The following is a 22,571-nucleotide window of genomic DNA, read 5'->3' as shown; positions in this document are numbered from 1 at the left end:
GCGACCGCTGTTGCACCGCAGGGAGGCCACCACGCTGAAGCAGCCGCTGTCCCAGAATTCTCCGTCTGTCCCTCCATCCAGGCAGCTCACGGGGCGGCCAGACCCTTGGGCCACTGCCCTGGGACACCACTGCCCTGGGACACCACAGCAGTGGGCGGGACGGAGCTAAGCCGCCTCCCTCAGGCAGCTTCTGTGACTGAAGCCAACAATGGGAGCACAAGGAAGCACGGCCGCGGCCCTCTCCTCCCCGGCGCGCTCCGCCGGGGGCAGCCTGAGAGGTTCAGACAAGGCACCGAAACAAGCGTGGACAGATAGGACACCAAGGCCACCCCTGGAGAGGCCCGGGCGACTCACCACACTCCCTCACCTCCAGGCAGCCGTGCAGCAAGGACAGTCCCCGGCACAGATGCACACGAGTCCTGGGCCACAGTGAGTTACTTGCAGTCACCTCGGGCCACACTGGACTGTCCCCAGACTGACGGTTATGATGCTCCCAGCCAGCTCCTCCCCTCTGAGAACGCGGCTGTCTCCAGCCTGTGTGCTCCTCTCTCCCTGCGCAAGGCTCCGTCTCTCTGCTGAACGCCGCTTTCCTATCCTGAGCAGTCCCGGGCCGCCCTGTGACGTCCTACAGAGAGTTACGGAAACAGTCTGCACCCTATAAGCACCGGGCAAGCGGCTCTCTGCCTGGGCTCTGCAAACCGCAAAGGTGCGCGTGCTTTGCTGAGTGAACCCCAGACCATGGCGGCGAACTGTAAGCTCACTTTGTTTACCTTTTCATCTGTCTTGAGAAAGTTCTATGCCCAACCGGGGGCTCAAACTCAGGACCCCAAGAACAAGAGGGGCTCCACTAAGCCAACAGATGCCCCACATGAGTTGATTCTAACTGAACTAAGCAGAAGGAACAAACGCTCAAGTGACTTCTGCAAAGTAAGACCAGCCCAGGGCGCCTGCCTGGCTCACTTGGGAGACTGTGCGACTCTTCGTCTCCGGGTAACGAGTTCCAGCTCCACACTGGGGCAAAGAGTTTACTTACAAAGCAAATAAATAAAAATAAAATAGCAATTTAGAAATAGGTCAAGCTTTAAGCCATTCCACAACATCCCTAACTACACCCGTAAGGAACGCCTGGGTGGCTCAGTCAGTTGGGCCTCTGCCTTCGGCTCAGGTCATGATCTCAGGGTCCTGCGATCGAGCCCCGCATCGGGCTCTCTGTTCAGCAGGGAGCCTGCATCCCCCCTCTCTCTGCCTACTTATGATCTCTCTATCAAATAAATAAATAAAATATTAAAACAAACAAACTAACAAACATTGGAAGCAGGACGCTTGGGTGGCTCGGTGGGTTAAGCGGCTGCCTTCAGCTCGGGTCATGATCTCGGGGTCCTGGGATCGAGCCCCACATCAGGCTCTGTGCTCCTCAGGGAGCCTGCTTCTCTCTCTGCCTCTGCGGGCTCCTGCGCGCTCGCTCGCTCTCTGACAAATAAATAAATAAAATATTTTTAAAAGGAAACAAAAACACTGGAAGTAATGTCATTAGAATCCTACCCCATGCCATCACAGGATCCGAAACAACACATTAGCCTATCAAATACATTTGACTGATAGCTATTTTGACAAGACAAGTAGTAATTTATACTAAAAGCATAGCAACCCGTCAGTGCCATTCTCTTCACCTCCACAAAACCGAAGGGCAGGGGCATCCTGAACTCAAATGCTGCCAGGGCTGCCGCCAATGTGCACCCGAGGAGCCCCAGCCAGGCCAGGCGAGAACACCAGCCACACATCACCAAGCAACCTCCTGCCCAAGGCAGCGCCCGACGCCCCGGTCCCTCTGCAGAGCCTTGGCCTCAGTGAGACCCAAGTGACTGTGGATGGACGCAGGAGCCCACCGCCATGGCTCTGCGGAAGGATGCCCTTCTCTGGTCCCAGGAGTCTTGCTCCCTTAGCAGAAGGCACGAAGACTGCGGTCTAGAAAGAGCGTTACCAAAGCACAATGCTCCACACGCTGCGTCCCTGAAGCACAGACCGGGATGACTCCTGGGACTCCCCCACACCCGCGAAACCGCTGCCAACCGAGACAGCAAGTGCGCCTCTCAACCCCATTTCCCTGTGCCCCTGCAGAAGTCCTCTGGGTGCTCCCCTCCCCCCAAGGTCGCCCGCGGGAATTCCATATAAAGGGCAGCACACAGTGAGCCACGTGCTCCCGTGCGTCTGGCTCCCCTCGCTGGGCATGTCTGCTCTGCCATCTGTGCGGGCTCCGCTCTCATCGGCAGGCTGTCCCCTCTCTGCCAGGTGGCACTGTGCGTTCCAGGCACCATCGCTGGCTTCTCCACATGCTCGGCTGTGGCCCCCCTGGGCCGGGCCTCAAGTTCCTGCACTGACACGGGTTCCTCCCACGTGTACAGCACTGCACGGCAGGCAAAGACCAGCACCTTCCCCGCACCTGCACCTTCCCACGGGGAGGGAATGCGGTCCAGACCCAGAGGTGCGTGGGGACCACCAAGCCAGAGATCTTCCCCACCGCCCTCGAGTGAGATCACCACCCACACCCAAAGCCACACAGCGGGCTCTGCCCGGCCCTCCCGCGTTACTCCCAGGACCACCCCTGAGGAGGAAGGAAGGAGGGGCTGGCTTCCTCACCAAGCAGCGCTCTGAGAGTTCTGTCTTCTCCCACAATGGAGCCTACAACGCCATGAAGAAACGAGCAAGACAAAGGCGCCAGAAGGGGGTGGGATGCACGTTTCCCCATTTCAAATGAACCTCTTTACAAAGTGCAGAGCATCGGCCCGGAGAAGACCCGCTTCCGTGCTTCTCCAGCAGCAGAGACGCATCCGGCCACGGGGCCCACACTCCCACGTAGGTATTATTCTCGGAAAACAAGTAATTCTCCTTGCATCCAAATGTCAACAAGTTTATACCAGAAATGACAGAAATCAGGCCAATGTCAGCTATAAAAATTTCCACCTTACGTTCTGTTCTCTATGCAAAAATCAGAAATCCGGCCTCTACGACCAGCCAAGGTTAACAGCGTCTACACTGACTCCCCTCCATGCCCCCACATACACATCCATTGTGAGCTAGAGATGACAGACCCCTGGGGTCAGCACAGGAGGTGGGAGCAGGTGCGGCCAGAGGCTGGACAGATAGCCTTCTGCGGACACAGACCAGGGAGCACATGCACCCCCGATGGCGCACAGAGGAACCAGTGGTGGGAGAGGGAGGCTCCAGGTGAGAACTCCCCGCTCCGCCATCCTGCTACCTGGACACACGGATGCCCAGTTACACACTCCGGCCGGCACCTCATTCATCTCCACAGTGGGCTCACCCCGCCCGACAGAGGGTCTGAGCGGCGCAACATAGCAAAGGCCCTTTGTGATCAAAATCAAGCAGTAAGAGGGGAGGCTGTGTGTTCCGTGAACATGCCCGGCACAGACTAAGCCGGGGGCCGCCAGCCGGCCCCTCATTGCCCCCCACCGCCAGAGGGGCGCAGAAGCAGCCTGGCTCTCAATGGCCCTCAGGGCCAAATTCCCCTCAGCGCCACTCCCCAGCCACTGACCTTGATCAAGCTGCCAGTGGAACGACCACGGCCCCTTGCAGCCTTATAAAGATCCGCAGTGTCTCCAGGAACGGCACTCAAGGCATTTGCCGAGGGTCAGCACATGACACAGAAAGCCCTCCGTACAGACCACGACCATGCTGTCCAGGCACCGGGTCCCTCGCATACAGACAAAGAAGGACGAGGTGGGAAAGCCTCTAGGCAGCGGTTAAAATCCACCATCCCACCTAACGTCCCGTAAGAGTTGATACAAAGGCGTACAGACCAGACGAGAGGCTCTGAGATCAGAAGCACGAGATCCTCGCACGAGCCCAGGCACTGGAGGACAGGTCCCCAGATCGAGAGACTGGCAGGCAGGAGCCCTGGGGACCGTTCCCTCTGCGCCACACTTCCTACACATAGCTGTGCTCCTGAATCTGGTAGCTCTTCCCAACAACTGTGGGAGATGCACACGGAGGGCCACAGCGATCGGGACCCTGGTTTCATTGGGGACCTAAGGATTCATGTGTGCCAAGAGGCCTCCAGAGTGATCTAGACAGAACAGTGCTGTCTCTGGGACGTCCAGGTGGCTCAGTCCTTTAAGAAACTGCCTTCAGTTCAGGTCATGACCTCAGGGTCCTGGGATCACGTCCCCCACATGAGGCTTTCTGCTCAGCAGGGAGCCGACGTGTGCTCTCTCTCTCTCACAAATGAATAAATAAAATCTTAAAAAAAAAAAGGGCGCCTGGGTGGCTCAGTGGGTTAAGCCGCTGCCTTCGGCTCGGGTCATGATCTCAGGGTCCTGGGATCGAGTCCCGCATCGGGCTCTCTGCTCAGCAGGGAGCCTGCTTCCCTTCCTCTCTCTCTGCCTGCCTCTCCATCTACTTGTGATTTCTCTCTGTCAAATAAATAAATAAAAATCTTAAAAAAAAAAAAATAAAAAAAAAAAAAAAAAAAGAGGATCTTTGTTAACTGAGCGAGCCACACAGGTGTCCCGAAGAAGCAGACTAACAAGTGGGACAATAAACATTTTACAGAATCTCCTACTGTAGTTTTTAACGAGTTTTTCTCATTACAATTAGAACATAGTTCTCATTCAGGGGGTCAGCCTACACCTGGTACCGCCCTCTCTGGGAAGCACCTGCCCCCTCAGACCAAAGCTCCAGTAAATCTACCAGTCCCACAGAAGTGCCAGTCACACTTCACAGAGCCCGGAGAGGCGGCAACACACACTGAGAAGTAACAACTCCCGGCAAACAGCTGGCGATCTGGAGAGACTGACTGAGATTCTACCCGCACCCACCCACCCCTGCGGCCTTTCAGGCATGAGCCGTCGAACCACAATACACTGGAGACTCTCATTTCAGAATGGCAGCCTGCGGGGTGCCCAGCTGGCTCCATGGGTTAAGCGCCTGCCTTCGATTCAGCTCCTGATCTCCGGGTTCCAGCATCGAGGTCCACGTTGGACTCCCTCTCCCTCTGCCACTACCCCTGCTCGTATTCTCTCCAGCAAATAAATTTTTAAAAATGGCAGCTCACATGTCACACTCCTGAGGTCTTTAACACAGGTCGGAATCAGTCCATAATCCACAACGAGATGGAGAGGCTTACAAATGAAACCCCAAGATCCCACAAAACTGGGAAGAAGACCTGTTCTCAGCTTTGAAGCTATAAGACCAAAAGAGTGAGTACGGAAAAATGTAGTTTATCAAAAATAATTTTTGGGGCGCCTGGGTGGCTCAGTGGGTTGGGCCGCTGCCTTCGGCTCAGGTCATGATCCCGGGGTCCTGGGATCGAGTCCCGTGTCGGGCTCTCTGCTTGGCGGGGAGCCTGCTTCCTCCTCTCTCTCTGCCTGCCTCTCCGTCTACTTGTGATTTCTGCCTGTCAAATAAATAAATAAAATCTTTTTAAAAAAAAATAATAATAATAATTTTTAAGGGGCACCTGAGTAGCTCAGTTAAGCATCTGCCTTTTGCTCGGGTCATGATCCCAAGGTCCTGGGATCGAGCCCCCACCTCAGGCTCCCTGCTCAGCTGGAAGCCTGCTTCTCCCTCTCCCACTCCCCCTGCTTGTGCTGTTATCTCTCTCTGCCAAATAAATAAATAAAATCTTTAAACAATAATAATAATGTTTTAAAAATACTTATGGGGTCACCTGGGTGGCTCAGTGGGTTAAGCCTCTGCCTTCGGCTCAGGTCATGATCCCAGGATCCTGGGATCAAGCCCCGGATCGGGCTCTCTGCTCTGCGGGGACCTGCTTCTCCCCATCTCTCTCTGCCTGCCTCTCTGCCTGCTTGTGATCTCTGTCAATTAAATAAACAAATAAATAAAAACACTCATGAATCTAGCCAGAGCCATCACTCTGATTTGTTCCCTGCATGCAGCCACCACAAACTCCCAGTCTCGGGTCACCCTCTTCACTTCTTAACGTCATCAGGTAATTCTCCAAACCAAGCGGACAGGCTGTCCATCCCGCAGCTCCAACACCTGCAGGAAACCTGTCTGTCCTCTGCACTGAACACCGAGAAGCAGCCTCCGCACAGCAGCAAAAACCCAGAGCAGAAACAGAAAACCTCTAGTGGGGGTTACTGGATTCCTCTGCTCCTGCGTCTTCTCTCACAGCGTTTCAGAAGGGTTTTTCCTCTAAAGGGTTTGATCCAAACGACCTTCACAAGGCTACCGAACTTCTAAGGACCCGCCCAGCGTACCTGCGGGCGAGCAGACAGCGCAGGGACCGGAGCGCGGCCGGGGGCACCCTTCCTGGCCCCGCAGTGCTGGCCAGGGCACGTTCTCAACTTTAAAGCACCCGGGCACAGCACGACGGATGCCACAGACCTGGACACTCCACAGGAATGAAACCTCAAAGCCCCGAGGTCCAGGTCTGATGCCCCTTCGGTCCTGCTCTCTCCACGGCCGGGCCGTCCAGCAGGGCCCGTCCACCGCCGGCCTCAGCCCAGGCCCACCTCGACCTCAGGAAATGGCGCGGGGCTGCGCGGGCACCTGGAGGGCCAGGCCGGGTGCGGGAGCTCCAGGGGAGGAGAAGAGGTCCCCACACAGGCGCCTGTGGGCCTCCGCTTTCTGTCCCTCCAGCAAAGGCATCAAGGACATAGGCTCAAAACATCTGCATCCCTCCGCCCACAGGGCAGCGAGGGCTCTGCGCTGTTACGCCCACGGGCCGCACGCACGGGGCCACAGAGCAGAGTCGGAGTCCGCAGGCAGCGCCCAGGCGGCCGGGACCCGGAGCTCGCTCCTCAGCAAACTTCCCCAGCACTGACCTCGGCCACCAATCCCAGTCCTCTCTGACACACAAGGAATGGGGCAAATACTAAGATGGATAAAAGCTAGGTAATTCAAAACACAAAGAAATCCTAGAAATGTTTGCAGTAACTAGTCAACTTTATAAGTGAAATACATGCAAAAGACCCAGAATTAATACCTGACATATACCATACGCTGTGTGACTGACCTAATAATTTTAGGTCATACCCATTTCTCTTAAGAAAATCCCCACTTTGGGGCACCTGGGTGGCTCAGACGGTTAAGCATCTGCCCTCAGCTCCGGTCATGACTGGTAATTATGTTAAATATAAATAAACTATGCAAATTAAAAGGATATAACCTGAGTTTTAAAAAATCTAACCGTATCTAGCTTATAAAAGAAATAATGTAGAGGCACCTGGATGGCTCCATGGGTTAAGCCTCTGCCTTCGGCTCAGGTCATGACCTTAGGGTCCTGGGATCGAGCCCCACATCGGTCTCTCTGCTCAGCGGGGAGCCTGTTTCCCCCTCTCTGCCTGCCTCTCTGCCCACTTGTGATCTCTGTCAAATAAATAAATTTTAAAAATTTAAAAAAAGAAAAAACAAATTATAACTAATATCTCCAGGAAAATTTATAAATGTTGACCTACGAGCAGAAAAAAGTACATTAGGGTATATATTCAGAAAACATTTAACAGAAAGATCAGAAAACACAACAAAAAAGAAACGGAAAATAAGAGAAAAAGATATTTAAAATGTATTTTTTTTTAAAGATTTTATTTATTTGCCAGAGAGAGAGAGCGCGCGCGCAAGCGAGCACAGGCAGACAGAGTGGCAGCAGAGGTAGAGGGAGAAGCAGGCTCCCGGCCGAGCAAGGAGCCCGATGTGGGACTCGATCCCAGCACGCTGGGATCATGACCTGAGCTGAAGGCAGCTGCTTAACCAACTGAGCCACCCAGGCGTCCCTAAAATGTATTTTTAAAAAATATTTTATTTATTTATTTAACAGAGAAAGAAACATGGTGAGAGGAGGAACACAAGCAGGAGGAGAGGGAGAAGCAGGCTCCCTGCCGAGCAAGGAGCCCGATGTGGGACTCGATCCCAGGATCCTGAGATCATGATCCGACCTGAAGGCAGATGCTTAATGACTGAGCCACCCAAGCGCACCAGAAGATTTAAAATTTAAAGACTCATTCCAGATGATCCAACTTCTAAATAACAGGAAACACCAGGAATGCCTGGGTGGCTCAGTGGGTTAAGCCTCTGTGGGACAGCACCGAGGACACAACACCCAAGCCAGGTTCAGAGAGGGGAAGCCGCAGCCATCGGAGTAAAAACAGAACGGAGTCCGGCCTCCCAGTACAACTCTATAAGAAAGGAGACAATGGTGCAAATGCTTTAACTTTTTTTTAAAGATTTTATTTATTTAACTGAGAGAGATCGATCCCAAGCAGGCAGAGAGGCAGGCAGAGGAAGAGGAAGCAGGCTCCCCGATGAGCAGAGAGCCCGATGCGGGACTCAATCCCAGGACCCTGAGATCATGACCTGAGCCGAAGGCAGAGGCTTAACCCACTGAGCCACCCAGGCGCCCCAGGCTTTAACTTCTGCACATCACCTCAACTGGATCATAAACCCACTGAATCTTTCCTGCACACAGACCAGCAGAGCACCACACGGCAGCCACACGACACCAGACAGCACTGACACAGGAGTGACACAGAGGCCCCAGGCACCACAGAGCAGTCAAGGGGCCGTCATGCAGCACCCTAGAGCACCCATGGGGCCGTCAAGCAGCACCCACGGGGCAGTCACGAGGCAGTCATGGGGCACCCACACAGCAGCCACAGGGTATGGACAGAGCAGTCACAAGGCAGTCACCCGGCACCCACGGGCCTGTCACAGGGCAGTCACGCGGCACCCACGAGGCGGTCACGCAGCAGTCACGGGCGAGGGGGGGTCACACGGCACCCAAGGGGCCATCACGTGGCAGTCATGCAGCAGTCACTGGCACCCAGGAGGCGGTCACGTAGCACCCACGGGGTGGTCACACGGCAGTCATGGGAGGGTCACCCGGCACCCAAGGGGCCATCACGCGGCAGTCACGCAGCACCCACGGGGCGGTCATGGGGCACCACACGGCTGTCACACGGCAGTCACACAGAAGTCACTAGCATGCCTGAAGAATAACCATCTCAGTGGGGGTGGGAACAGGAACGGTTTCAGGAGACATGTCTCCGAAAGACAGCTTATCTGACAGGTTTTATAATAATGTCGAGAAATATATTCACAGGCATTTTTTAAAAGTTGATACAGTGTAAGGGAAGATTTATGTCAGAAAGTGAAATAACTAATCAATGGGGGAAATGCAGCTATTAAAATTTAAAAATACAGGGGCGCCTGGGTGGCTCCGTGGGTTGAACCTCTGCCTTCGGCTCAGGTCATGATCTCAGGGTCCTGGGATCGAGCCCCACGTCGGGCTCTCTGCTTGCCTCTCTGCCTACTTTTGCCTACTTTTCTCAGTCTGTCAAAAGGATGAATAAAATCTTTAAAAAAAAAAAAAATTCAAAAATATAAACAAAAAATGGTGCAAAAAAGGAAGCGCTTGGCCCACCTCAGGAATGGAAACACCAAGTATGGACTTAAACCAAGCCTAGGATGTGTTAGTAATTAGGACAGGTGGCAGGGCAGCGAAAACCCTAGTGGAAATGGCCTAAAGACAGCAATGTGGATACACGGCTCAGATTTGAGGGACCACAAGGTTACTCGGCCCCAAATCCATTTCGGAGCCCTGACCCCACTGTGGCTGCATTTGGAGAGGGAGCCTCTAGAGGAGTCCTGAGGAATGAATGAAGTCGTAGGAGGGAAGCCCTGACCCAATAGAGTCCTCACTCGGACAGAGCAGGGAGCTGCTCCCTTTCCACACGTCCACAGTGAGACAGCGGCGGTGTGCAAGGCAGATGATGAGGCCTTGCAAAGAAATCTCCCTGCCGGGGCCCTGACCTGGGACTTCCAGGCACCAGAACTGTAAGAAGTACATGTCTGTTGTTTAAGTCCCTGCATCTGCAGTGTTTTGGGGGCTGCGCTAAGCAGACTCATACGCGAGGGTAGGACACAGCTGGAGGACACAGCAGACTCATACGCGAGGGTAGGACACAGCTGGAAAGGCCGGTCGTGGGGGCGTCTAGGGGACACGGACAGCTAAGCTTAGTTATCAGCCTTTTAGTGTTATTTGAGTCTTTCCTTGCCTCCATTTTTTTTCATAAAAATTAAAATTAATTTAAAATACTGGTTGGGGCGCCTGGGTGGCTCAGTGGCTTAAAGCCTCTGCCTTCTGCTCAGGTCATGATCTCAGGGTCCCGGGATCGAGCCCCGCATCGGCCTCTCTGCTCAGCGGGGAACCTGCTTCCTCCTCTCTCTCTTTGCCTGCGTCTCCATCTACTTGTGATCTCTGTCAAATAAATAACTAAAATCTTAAAAAAAAATAAAATAAAATACTGGTATAGTAGAGCAAATGTTAAGAAGATCTAAGACTGGGGCGCCCGGATGGCTCAGTGGGTTAAGCCTCTGCCTTCAGCTCAGGTCATGATCTCAGGGTCCTGGGATCGAGTCCCGCATCAGGCTCTCTGTTCAGCGGAGAGCCTGCTTCCCTCTCTCTCTTTCTGCCTGCCTCTCTGACTACTTGTGATCTCTGTCTGTCAAATAAATAAATAAAATCTTTAAAAAAAAAAAAAAAACAATTAGATCTAAGATCATATGAAAAGGAAACATTTACATGCATCCTTCTTTAAAAAAAGGCATTTCTACAGCTGTATATAATTTAGATCTTCTTGCAACATACTTTCGTATATATTTTAACAGCATACTTTCTATAAATGTTTTATAGGAATCGGAAAATACAGAAAAAAACAAAAACAAGAAATTAAAAAGCCTATGTCCTCCAACCATACAAAAAAATACCCCAAATCCCTGTGCAATCAGCCCCACAGCCGGACATTTGTTACCCGTCACAAGCAACACTGCGAACAACATAGAGACACCCAGTGTGGGGCTTGAACTCACCACACGAGGTCAAGAGCCCCACGCTCTACCAACTGAGCCAGCCGCGTTCTTCTTTCCAGTTATTTTTATTTTTCTTTATTTTTTATTATTTTTTTCCCGGTTATTTTTAAATGTTGGTTCAAGGGGAGCCTTGGTGGCTCACTTCGGTTAAGAGTCCAGCTACTGATTTTGGCTCAGGCTGTGACCTCAGGGTCCTGGGATCAAGCCTGCCTCGGGCCCCCCATTCAGTGCAGAGTTTCCTTGGGATTCTCTGTCTCCTGTTCCCGCAGCCCTCCCAACACCACTCTCAAGTGCACGCGTTCTCTCTCTCTCAAATGAATAAATAAACGTTTAAACGTTGGTTCAAGAGAAGACACTGGCCCTCCAGACTGAAGGCCAGTTAGTACAGGTCCAGCGGGGTCCACGGCAAGAACGAACAATGCACTTAAGCAGCTGCAAGAGCACGAGGCGGCTGAGCAGAAGCTCCGGGGGCGCACAGAGCACTCCCTGCTGCTGGGGCGCCAGAGACGCCCACCCGAGCACCTGGCCACCCCAGTCCCTTAAAGCCAGAAGAGCCAAGTCCAGTTGCTACCAGAAGTCTCAGCGGTTCACAGAGAAGGCTCCGGGGCCAACACTGGAAGCTGCCCTGCAATGGGTGTCCAACTGCCGAGGGGCCGTGGAGGGCATGGCTGAGCCCCGCTCTGCGCCACAGGCCCTATGCACAGCCTCTCTCGTGGGCTCGCCAAAGACGCTGAAGCAGTTTATTCTAATAAAGTCAGACGGCCGGCCTCAGTCCCAGGAGGGGACTGAAGAGATACACTGAACAGGTTCCTCAGATCAAGCTCTTCTGGAACGAACAGGCTTGAAGAGGACCCGGAGGGGCTCGCTCCACGGAGCGTCTGCACCAATGGGAGGCCGGATGCAGTGCGGCACCGACGCCCCTCCACATACCGTGTGCGCCCCTGCGCCGGCCAGGCCTGGAGAGAGGCCACGACACTGCCCCACGTCCGGCTGAGCCACCACGACACCCAAACGCCCAACCTCCTCATTCCTACACAGCACACAGACGGGAGCCAGGACTGCGGACAAGGTAACAGGGCCAGGGGAGAAGAATCAAACCGAAACACGGGCGATCCCAGCGGCCGCTGATTCACAGGTACCACGCAGTTCCCGGAGCTGCTCCCCAGGCCCAGCACATCGAGCCTGCAGGGTCTCAGAACAGCTGCAGCCGCCTGTCAGAGTCCGGGGCACGTCGGAGTCCGGGGCGCGTTGTCCCCACCGCAAAGGGCCCCGGGCCCCAGCAGCACTCGCCAGCCCCCGCAAGCCCGTCCCTTCCTGGCACGCCTGTCTCGTGAGACCGGGAGAGAGGCCGTGGCAAGGTGGCCCCGGCTGTGGGCATTCCGCGGGGCTCTGCGGAAGCTGCTGCAGAGCACTAGACCACGAAGTCTTAACACGGCTGCGGCAGAGCTGACATGCCTTCAGACTAACCCTAGAACTGTAAGGGCCAGTCCCACTGCACTGACAGGCATTATGAACGGCTCAAGGCCAGCACAGGTACGTGTCACTGCAGGAGCTCAGGCAGGAGTCCGGGCGCGGCGGGAAGTCCCAGCCAAGCTGGAAGGAGGGCGGACATGACCAGACCTGCACTTGGGAGAGTCGGCATGGGCACTGTGGGGAGGAGAGACAGGGGCCTCGTGCGAGGTTCTGTACTGGGGGCACCCGGGGGTGCAGCCGGTTGAGCATCCGACCCTTGATCTCAGAGTCGTGAGTCCGAGCCCCACACTGAGCTCCATGCCAGGTGTGGAGGCTATTTAAAAAAAAAAAAAAAAGGTTCTGCAGCGGCCCTGGGGCAGGCGGTGGGAGCCGGCGCGCAGGCAGCGAGCAGCGGAGGCGGTCAGTGCACGGTGGGCAGGGATCCGCACCCACGGCCGGCCCGGACGTGGGCGGAAGGGAGCGGGGATGTGACACTCTGGGGCGCCTCTTGGAGGCCAGAATGACTACGAGGACCAGGTTTGGGTGGGCATTAACACACCTCCCCGGAAGGAAATACATCAAAATCCGAACATATCATCTGCATCTCTGAAGCCAGCCGTGGCTCTGACACCAACCTCGCCAACATCGAGCAGATGACGAGGAGCACGAGAGGAGGAGCACGGGGCAATAGGCGGGTGTGCGGAGCTCCGGCTGTGCGTGGCCCGGACGACTGCCCTGTGCCCAAAGCAGACGCCCTGTGGCCACCTCCCCAGGCAGGTGCCCCTTCACCGTCCCCGGGTGCGGAGGAGCGCGGAGATCCAGTGACTGTCCCCCCACCACAGACCTGAAGGCTGAGCTCCCCAGGCACTGCCCAGAGGAGATGTCACTGAGCAAGCGATCGCGAAGCTAAACCACAGGCTTCCCGCTCCCCGTCCACCCAGCAAGGTAGTGACAGCAGCCTGCTCCTGATGCGAGAACGCCACGGCTGCGGACCAGCACAGGTCCGCTCCTCTGAGGTCCACCCAGGGGCACATGTCACACATCCAGAAGAGGACAAGGAAAGGCAACAGGGCCGTGTGCTCCCCCTGCGTCCGGCCCCTCATCGAGAGGAACGGCAAGCAGTACCACAGAGGGAGCAGGAGGACCTCAGGGAGAACCGGACTTTAAAAATGAGCTGCCCTCCTCTACCACTGGCCTAAAACTTGCACGCTGCAGAGCATGTGTGGCGCTCCAAGCAGACGGGCCCGCGGGGCCACCATCCCACAGTGTGGGAGGGTGCCCTGGCCGGGCCACCATCACTAGAGCCGCTGCCCAACCCCCACCCCCGAACTCCGTCAGAAACCCGGGACCGGTCTTACTTTTGTCTTCCACGTGAAACTGTGTATCTGGGGCACTTCCTCTTTTGACGTTTCTTCTCCAGGCCTTCGAAGCCGTTACCAGAAACACAGACACAAACCGACAAACAGGCCGCACACTTCCTCAGTCAAACTCTGAACGGACCTTGGGAAGGGAGGGCTGCTTGGTGTTTAAGTTCTCTCTACACCCAGCGTGGGGCTCAAACGTACAGCCCCGGAGTCAAGGGTTGCACGCTCCGCCGACCGAGCTGCCCAGGCACCCTGGCTGTCGGCCCTGTACATGCTGAGCTGCTCCCACTGTGAAGGGCATCCGTGATCTACTCTCTGGCCGTGACCATGAGGACCGGCCCTGACCAGGAGCTCCTCACTGGGCTGGCCCACCAGGGAGACACAAGAAAACATCTGAGACCCTGTCCTTGGGGAACTTCTCAGCCAATGATAAGGGTGAGGGCAGTAAAGACACGTGGAAAGCACCTGCAAATGTCCGTCGTCAAACCCAGCAGCGACTGCTAGATGCGGAGAGCTGAAGGGCTGGGGCAGGTGACCAAGCAGTGGGTCAGGAGAACATGAGACAGGCCCTCCCACACAGTCCCGGAACACACCTAGGGGCCAGGCCACACTTTTTTTTTCCTTTTTAATGAGTCTATTCATGGGGCACCGGGGTGGCTCAGTCATTAAGTGTCACCTTCGGCTCAGGTCATGATTCCAGGGTCCTGGGATCGAGCCCTGCATCAAGCCCCGCACCCTGCATCGGGCTTCCAGCTCAGTGGGAAGTCTGCGTCCCCCTCTCCTCCTGCCGGCTGCTTCCCCTGCTTATGCTCTTGCTTTCTGTCAATAAGTACATAAAATCCTTAAAAAAAAAAAATTCTATTCCTTTATCTAAGAGAGCGAGAGCTCATGCGCAAGTGGGGGGTTGTAGAGGGAGAGGCAGAAACAGGCGCCCCGCTACACAACGGGGGCTCAATCCCAGGACACTGGGATCAGGACCTGACCCAGGGGAAACACCCAGGTGCCCCCATGCCTGCCGGCTACCATCTTACAGCACCTGGCCCTTCGGCCAAACACAGCCATCACCAGAGGACCCTCTGTCAATTCACACCAGTTAAAACAGTGGGTGGGAACCAACCAAAGTTATGTTCAAAGTTCACCGACTATGGCAATGGAGATGAGGAAAATTTGCACAGAGACCCAGAGAAGAGAATTTGCACAGAGACACGGAGAGTAAGGCATTTTGGGATCCCTTGGCCCAGGGCAAAATGACCCCAGGTAGGCAGGATAAATGCCAAAAAAGGCCAAGGGCACGAGTGTCTTCTGAGCTTTGACAGAGACCTAAAGGTGACGTTCATTTAACATCCCACGCGTCGGCCGCAGGAAGAACAGCCACGTGCGCACCCGCACGGCCAAATGAAGGCGGATACTCAGGCCTCCTCTGGGGAAACAGCGGCGCCTGGTTAGGGAGGTTGAACAACCACCAGCGAGCACAACAGGGCAGCCCCAGGGTGTCGAACCTACGGGACCGTAGGGCTCAGGCTCGAGAGACCCTAAACGACAGTCCTCCAGACCCGCTTCCCCAGGCAGAATCAATGCTTAAGGGAGGCACCCGCTGCCCACAGGAAGTGCACCCCCAAGAAGGAGATTTCCAGTCCAGCTCCTGGCCCCCTTCGCGGCAGGCAGCACCTGCCCTCCTCTTCCCTTTACCCTCCACCCTGACCCACCTCTGGATGGGTCCCCACTGGGGAGCCGTGGGCCTCTCATGTCCCTTCTGGTTTGCCCTACTTGATGTGAAGGCCAGCAGCGCAATCCCGGGCCCCTGCACAGAGACTGTGCTGGAACAGTCGGGACAGAGGCAAGAGCACCCCTGGCCACACAGAGCCAAATGCAAGACCCCCTTCAAATGCTGGGGATAGTGTCCATTTACAAAGCAAGGGAGCCCAGAGCCCAAGGTCGCCATAGTAGCCACCTCCAACCTGCCAGCAAAAGTGGCCACGGGAAGGTAGAGAAAAGAAGAGAAGGGGCAGTTTCTTACAAAACTTAACATGCTCTCACCTTGTGACCCAGCAATCGCACTCCATGGTGTTTACCCAAAGGAGGCGAAAACTTCTGTCCACACAAAACCTGCACCACCAAAGTTTACTGCCGCTTCATTAATGATTGCCAGAACCTGGGACCGACTCCGCCGTCCTTCAGCAGGCAAGGGCATAAACCCCCCGTCGTCCATCCACACAACGAGCTATCGCTCTGCGCCAAAAAGGAAGGAGCTGCGAGCCATGGGAAGACACGGAGGAACCTGCTATCGCCAAGGGAAAGAAGCCACCGGGGAAAGGCACAGGCTGTGTGATTCCAACTACCTGACGCTGTGGAAAAGGCAAAAGCTACGTCAGGCAAAAAAAAAAAAGAAAAGGAAAAGCAGTTTCCTGGGGTTGGGGGAAAGGACGGGAGGAAAAGGCAGAGCACAGAGACTTTTCAGGACAGTGAAACTAGTCTGTCCCACACTGCGATGGTGGTTCCACGTCTCTGCGCCTTCGTGGGGCCCCCAGAGCGCCCAGCGCGGGGTACCAGCCCTGATGGAGACGGCGGCCATTGCGTGGTGATGCCGCTGATGCAGTCTTGTCCGCTGTAACAGACGTACTGCTCTGGTGAGGAGGATTGACAACGGGCCAGGCTGTGTGTTTGGGGGACTGGGTGATGGGAAACCTCTGTACCTTCCTTTCCTTTTTGCTGATAACCTAAAACTGCTCTGAAACAATGAAGTCTTTAAAAGAAAAGTGGCTACAGTCCAGATCAAACCCCATCTGAAGCTAGCCCTGCCTCTGGACTCTTCACTGGTCTCAGTCAACCAATCCCCTTCACCGATTAAGCTGGGATGGGAGGGGGGTGGGGGGGCCTTGCTGTGACTTCAGCCTAGTGCACCCTGACCACACACACCCCAGAGGAAAGTGGAATGAACGGGACGCCATGCCCCGTCAGCGGGTGTCAGGACAACCCTGACATCAGAGATCCTCCACCCACAGAAGGACCCCAGGCGACCTCGCGCAGAATGGCGTTCAAGTGCAGGAGGAACGCCCGAGCTCCGGCCTCCCTCTGCTGCCGGCCCCTGCACGACAGGTCAGAACTAAAATGGGCCACGGTCCTTACAGCTCAACCCCCTTAAACAAGGGAAGCCAACACAGTCTATTAATTTAAAAGCAACTCTTGCTTATTACAAATAGAACAAACCAAAGAAAGAAAACCCAAAATTGCTGCTGAGGACTGAGAACGGAAGAAAGTGCAGGATGGGGCTCGGGATTTTTTTTTTCCTTAAGTCATCTCTCTACCCAAACTGGGGCCCAAACTCATGAGGCTGAGATGCAGAGTCGCGTGCTCCACCAACGGAGCCGCCCAATTCTGATTTTAGGTTTCAAACCCTGAGCCCTGGCCAGCTCAGGTGGTCGCGTATGCAATTCAATCTTGGGGTTCTATGCTCGAGCCCTACACTGGGTTTAAAAACAACTTGAAAGCAAATAAAAAACAAAAAAAAAGACAGACAAAAAGGCAGAAAGCAAGCAAGCAAGCAGAATCGAGCTCAAAATGTTTTACCTAAAGCCCAGGACTCCAATTTAATCCCATCTTAAAACTTCTAATTAAATAATTTTAGGTTGGGTTTTAAAACCTGTGTTGGGGGCACCTGGGGGGCTCAGCTGGTTAAGCGACTACCTTTAGCACAGGTCATGATCCCAGGGTCCTAGGATCGAGGCTCACAACGGGCTCTCTGCTCTACAGGGAGCCTGCTGCTCCCTCTTCTGGCTATTCCCCCTGCTTATACTCTCACACTCTGTCAAATAAATGCAAACTTAGAAAAAATAAAAAATAAAGTAAAATAAAATTAAAGCTGTATCAATTAGTAGCCTTACTTGCAATAATTTAGAGAAAGTTCTGCCCTAAAAAGTTTGCTATATCAATAGTGTTTAGCTCAAGACATAAGCAAAAGGTGCACAAAAATTACTACAAATAGTGTACCCTGAATCACTTAAACGACATTTAAATTGTTCAATCATTTAAATGATATTTAAACCTTAGAAATGGGGGCGCGTGGGTGGCTCAGTCCTTAGGCATCTGCCTTTGGCTCAGGTCATGATCTCAGGGTCTTCAGATCGAGCCCTGCATCGGGCTCCCTGCTCGGTGGGAAGCCTGCTTCTCCCTCTCCCTCTGCCCCTGCCTGCGTTTCTCTTTTGCTGTGTCTCTGTCAAGTAAATTTTCAAAAATCTTTTAAATAAATAAATAAATAAATAAATCTTAGAAATGGGGCACCTGGATGGCTCTGTCGTTAAGCAGCTGGGGTCGTGATCCCAGAGTCCTGGGGTCGAGCCCCGCATTGGGCCCTTTGCTCATGAGAAGCCTGCTTCTCCCTCTGCCTCTGCCCCTGCTTGTGTTCCGCTCTCTGTGTCAAATAAATAAAAAATCTTACCAAAAAAAAGGAAAGAAAGTTTTATCCTGTGTTTATTAGCAAGGAGCCAATTTCTCTACCACTGTAAGCCTGAAGAAACAATCCAGGTTTTAATCACATCACGGGAGAGGAGGGGAGAGGATTCTGACTCCCAATGAAATCAGTGGGTCACACGGATTCCCCACTTTGACAGTTTCACGGATCGACGTCCCCAGGAGCAGCTACAGGGAAGTGCGTGGAAGAGAGAAGTGCCCCACCAACCTGGCTAGCGTTGGCCAGAGGCTCCGACCCGTGCCCAGGACACCTCCAGAACCCGGAGAAGAGAGAGGAGACGCAGGTGCCCACGCGGAACGACTCCCAGCAGCCCCACTGGTGCGTCCCGAGTTGCAGCGCACCAGCACATGGGGCGCTGTCCGTGCACTCCACACCCACTGCAGAGGGCAGAGGTCCGCCCCTAAAGCTACATCCTCAGCCCGCTGCCAAGGGCCCTGATAACGTCACGTGGCAGCCTCCCCGCCGACACCTCGACACCTCCCAACCTCCGGGAAGAGTCTTAGGAAACTGTCACCAGACACAGCTCCTCTGTGTCAGCCCCGAGAATGACGTGGCTGGAGTAAGCCCGCCTCCTGTGCGAGCAAGTGCAGACATCACCGCCGGAGGCAACGTCGGGATGGCAGGACTTCTAAGACCTCCAACACTCCTAATGACACACGAGGCCATGTACCTAGGCTGCTCTTAACAACAGGGTCCTCAGCTCACAGACAGTACAAACATTTAACGACAAACGGGAAGGTATCGCGAAGCGGTACAAACAGCCCAACCCACCCCAGGAGCAGGAGCACAGCCACTCGGGGGCGGAGGGACAAGCCCGCTCCTTCCCGACACTCTGCCCTGGCCAGTCCTCCAGGTCTCAGACGTGAGCACAGACAGGGACGCCTTGCGTCGGACTCACCTGAATTCTCTGCCTTCGCTGTACCGTCTACTTGAGGAGGCCCGCGGGGCGGCTGTCTCCAGGAGCAGCTTCTGTGTGAGCCTGCCAGGGGGAGCAGGGTCTCTGCCACTGTCTTCGTCTGGGTCCTGGTCACACTTCCATTCCTCGTCTTCGTTCAGAGTGGGCAGGTATCCAGGTACGCCCTTCCCTGTCCCGGACCCAGAGCTCTGGTCACTACAGAGCTTTGGGCTCTCTGAGCCGGTCCTCGTATATTCCAAATAAATATCGGACTTGAGGAAAGAGGGGTAGGTGTTCTCTTCCATGGTGGACTGGATCTCCGTCTGGGCCTGGTCAAACATGGCAGGGTCAATCAGCTGCTTCATGATGCAGTCTTTTATGAAGCTCTTGGTCGCGGGCTTCGTCTGCCGGGACACGATGCCGGTGTTGTCGAGGATGTACTTGCGGTAGATCGCTTTGGCCAGCTTCAGCCTCTTCTCCTCATTCGAGTCGCAGGGCTCCAGCTTCCTGAAGCCGCTGCAGGCAAACCAGAAATCCAGCAGGTCCGCACAGTCCTCCTGCTTCAGGAAAGTCCGAAACAGGTTTATCCCGTCTTGGTCGTCCAGTAAGGAGTGCAGCGACTCGGCCCACTTCAAGTATGGCGGGGTGGGCGAGGCGCTGCCCTCAGGCTCGTACCCCAGGTCCAGATCCGAGCGCCTCGGAGTGGCCGCTGAAGTCTCCCCTTTCCCGGAGCAGAAGCTGTAGCTGACGGGCCTGGGGTCTGTGGACACCAGTTCACCCTCCTCACCAGGCACCGGGGGCCGGGGGGCATCTTCGGTGAAACTTGTTCCAAGGTCCAAAGGGAAACCCTGTTCTTGGATATTCATTTTGGGACTCTGTGCGTCAAGGAACAATGAGCGTGGCACCCTAATACATCAGTACTTACAGCTCCACAGGGAAGCAATCTGTCCTGTTGAAACCATTAAGAGGACAAGGATTAGGAAAGGTGGGTCCACGGAAACATGACCACAGAGGTTTTCTCAAGACAAGATCCGTTATGACGCCCTCCCACTCCAACTCAAAGCCAGAAATTCAGTTTACATTTTCAATCTTTTGCCGTAGGTTTGTAACGTATGAAAACAATTTCTGGGAACTTTTACAACTACAGGAATGCCTCTGGATCTAAAAGATCAGTGTCCAGAGCAGGGAGATGGCCACTACCCTCAGGTGTCGTTCTGTGAGAACATCACCGAGACCAGCAGCCTGGGGACCTCCCATCTTGGCCAGAGCCAGTCCTTCCCTGTAGTTTCCCGGGAGGCAGGAGGACTGGAAGAAGAAATATGTTTCCCAGGCCGCCTGGCTTCGTAGGCCTGGATGAGGAGAGCTGGGTCCTCCCACGTACGATGAGGGCGATCGCCCACCTGCACAGCAGGGTTGCCGCGATACTCAGGTACGGAAAGGCAGGCACATCACACACCACAAGGCAGGTGGTCATGTCTGCTCCCCACGCTCTCTAGGCCCACAGCCACTGCGTTTTCTGACTACCCCGTCACTTCACACTCAGTGTGCCTCCCGACAGGTGCAAACACACAAGGAGGTGTTCCTTTAACTCTCAGCACACACCTACAGAAACAACTGTGGGCCACCTTCAGCACCTTCAACCAGGTGACCAAAGGACACCCCCTCCCCACAAACACAGTGGCCATCTCACAGCACCAGTGAGGACGATCTTAGAAAATGCTTCCACCGGAATGCTGCCTTCAACCAGACTCAGAAGCAAAGTGTCCTTCTAGGCAAATGGCAATGGGCACTCAGAAGAACGGAGAAGGTATGGACAAAGAAAACTGGAGCCCAAATGCAGCTCCACCTCTCAGCTAAGGAGGTGTACTGCTCGCAAGACCTACCTCTGCAAGCTCAAACCCAAACTACCAGCCCTCTTTGGGGTCAGGACTGCGGGGTTGGTGGTTTCGCTGTTGCTACTGCAACAAGCCTGCCATAGGTGTGAAGGAACGCTATCCTGGACAGGGACTCTCACGGTCTTGGCCCTTCCTGGTGGTGACCCTACAGGAGCTCAGAGAGCCCACGAGCGGAGCGACACCGCCCAGCCTGTGGCCTGCCGGGACGGAAGATCAAGGTGGTCTGACTACAAACGCGCTGGAGAAAAGTACGTCAGGTCCAACCGCCGGGAGCACTGAACAAGCCCTGAAACCTGGGACGAACACAAAGGGCAGCTCTTCCTGGCCACCCCTCCACGCTCGGGCCAGGGCCTGCATGGACACTGTTCACCCCGCACCTGCCAGCAGCGAAAAGCACCCAGACACAGGGAATTGGTCCCAGTCATGGGCCCCAAATGACATTCCTGCAGCTGATGACTTTTAGTGAAAACGACTGTGTAGGTGGTCATCTCAGCAGGAACAGCCTGCTTTTTAAGGTTAAGGCCCATGGGCTGAGGCACCCTGCCATCAGGGACCACTTGGACTGCAAAGTCGCTTTCTTTGAGCCCCATCAACATGAATGAGCACTTGTGGTGTCTTAGCTCCGCACCAGCTCACGGATATCTCATGTCCCCTTGTCCAGGGCTCCTTCCCAGGAAGGAGGGCTCATGCTTGGCCCCCTGAGCCCTACCCTCAGAAACACTTGTTACTTCACCAGCCCGAGAAAGAACTGAGTCACTGTGTTTCAACGGGAAGTTAATAACAAGTCACTGTTACCTGCTCTCAAGACGCGGCTCTCTGCTGCATCAATTATCAGTAGCAGCCTGATGAAACGCCTTCCTGGGACCCCCAGCTCCTAGCACGAGGTCTTGCAACCGATAAACGTTTCATTCATTGACGTGAAGGCAAATGATAATTGTCACAGATGCCAAACATCAGCCCCTCACAAACGCTGAACTACTGAGCTACAAGGACCGCAATGAAACTCCCCATCTAGCCCTTTATTACAAAACTGGGGCTGTCTCTAAAAACTGACTCTTCAATTCATGTGTGAGCACGTCCCCCTAATCATTTTAAAGTATTTTTCAGTGCCCGGAAGACATAGTTCTTATAACTCACATCTATTTTTGGCTGTCAAGTGACGGAAGACCTCTGCTGTCCCCAGAAGCACGAGAACGCCTCTCCAGATTACGGGCACTATCGGAACACGCTCTGACTCCTGCGGCCTCTGGGTTCCCACATCGAGGCCCACCAAGCGTTTAGCGTACACACGGACCTACCACACATAAAGCAGTTAATGTTAATTCAGGGAGAGTCAAATGCCCACAAGCACTGAATCTTGGCCAACAGTCGGCAACCACCATCAATAAAAGGATTCCATAAAAGTAATCTACAAGCCTGATAAGGCACTTAAAATCTCCTTCAGTCACTGCTGCGGCAAACCCCTGGGTACCATGGCAGCCAGCTCAACGCGACACGTGTTTACGCGTTCATGTGTTTTGCTCAAACCTAACTTTTTCACTCTTGATTTACATGGCGTGTGGCAGTCACAGAGCACGACTGACATTCTCCTGTCCCTTCACTAAACTCCAAAACGACCAGGGCCACGGTTTTACAGTGGAATCCATTCC

General features: G+C 54.5%; 1 protein-coding gene across 3 annotated transcripts in view; it reads right to left on the bottom strand.

The window, feature by feature from the left end:
- The window catches only part of AXIN1 (axin 1), a 51,853-nt gene that overhangs the window by 28,144 nt on the left and 1,138 nt on the right, over positions 1 to 22,571 (bottom strand). For all 3 annotated transcript variants that reach the window (XM_059155493.1, XM_059155490.1, XM_059155491.1), the window contains one exon: positions 19,031 to 19,976. In XM_059155493.1, coding sequence (XP_059011476.1) covers positions 19,031 to 19,893 — 863 coding nt within the window. In that variant the 5' untranslated portion in view covers positions 19,894 to 19,976. Of the gene's footprint in view, positions 1 to 19,030; positions 19,977 to 22,571 lie in introns of those variants that run through there.

The sequence above is a fragment of the Mustela lutreola genome, chromosome 17 (assembly GCF_030435805.1).
Source record: "Mustela lutreola isolate mMusLut2 chromosome 17, mMusLut2.pri, whole genome shotgun sequence".
In the NCBI taxonomy this organism is placed as follows: domain Eukaryota; kingdom Metazoa; phylum Chordata; class Mammalia; order Carnivora; family Mustelidae; genus Mustela; species Mustela lutreola.
Note: the sequence above shows the minus strand (reverse complement) of the source record. Positions and strands in the feature narration are given on the sequence as shown.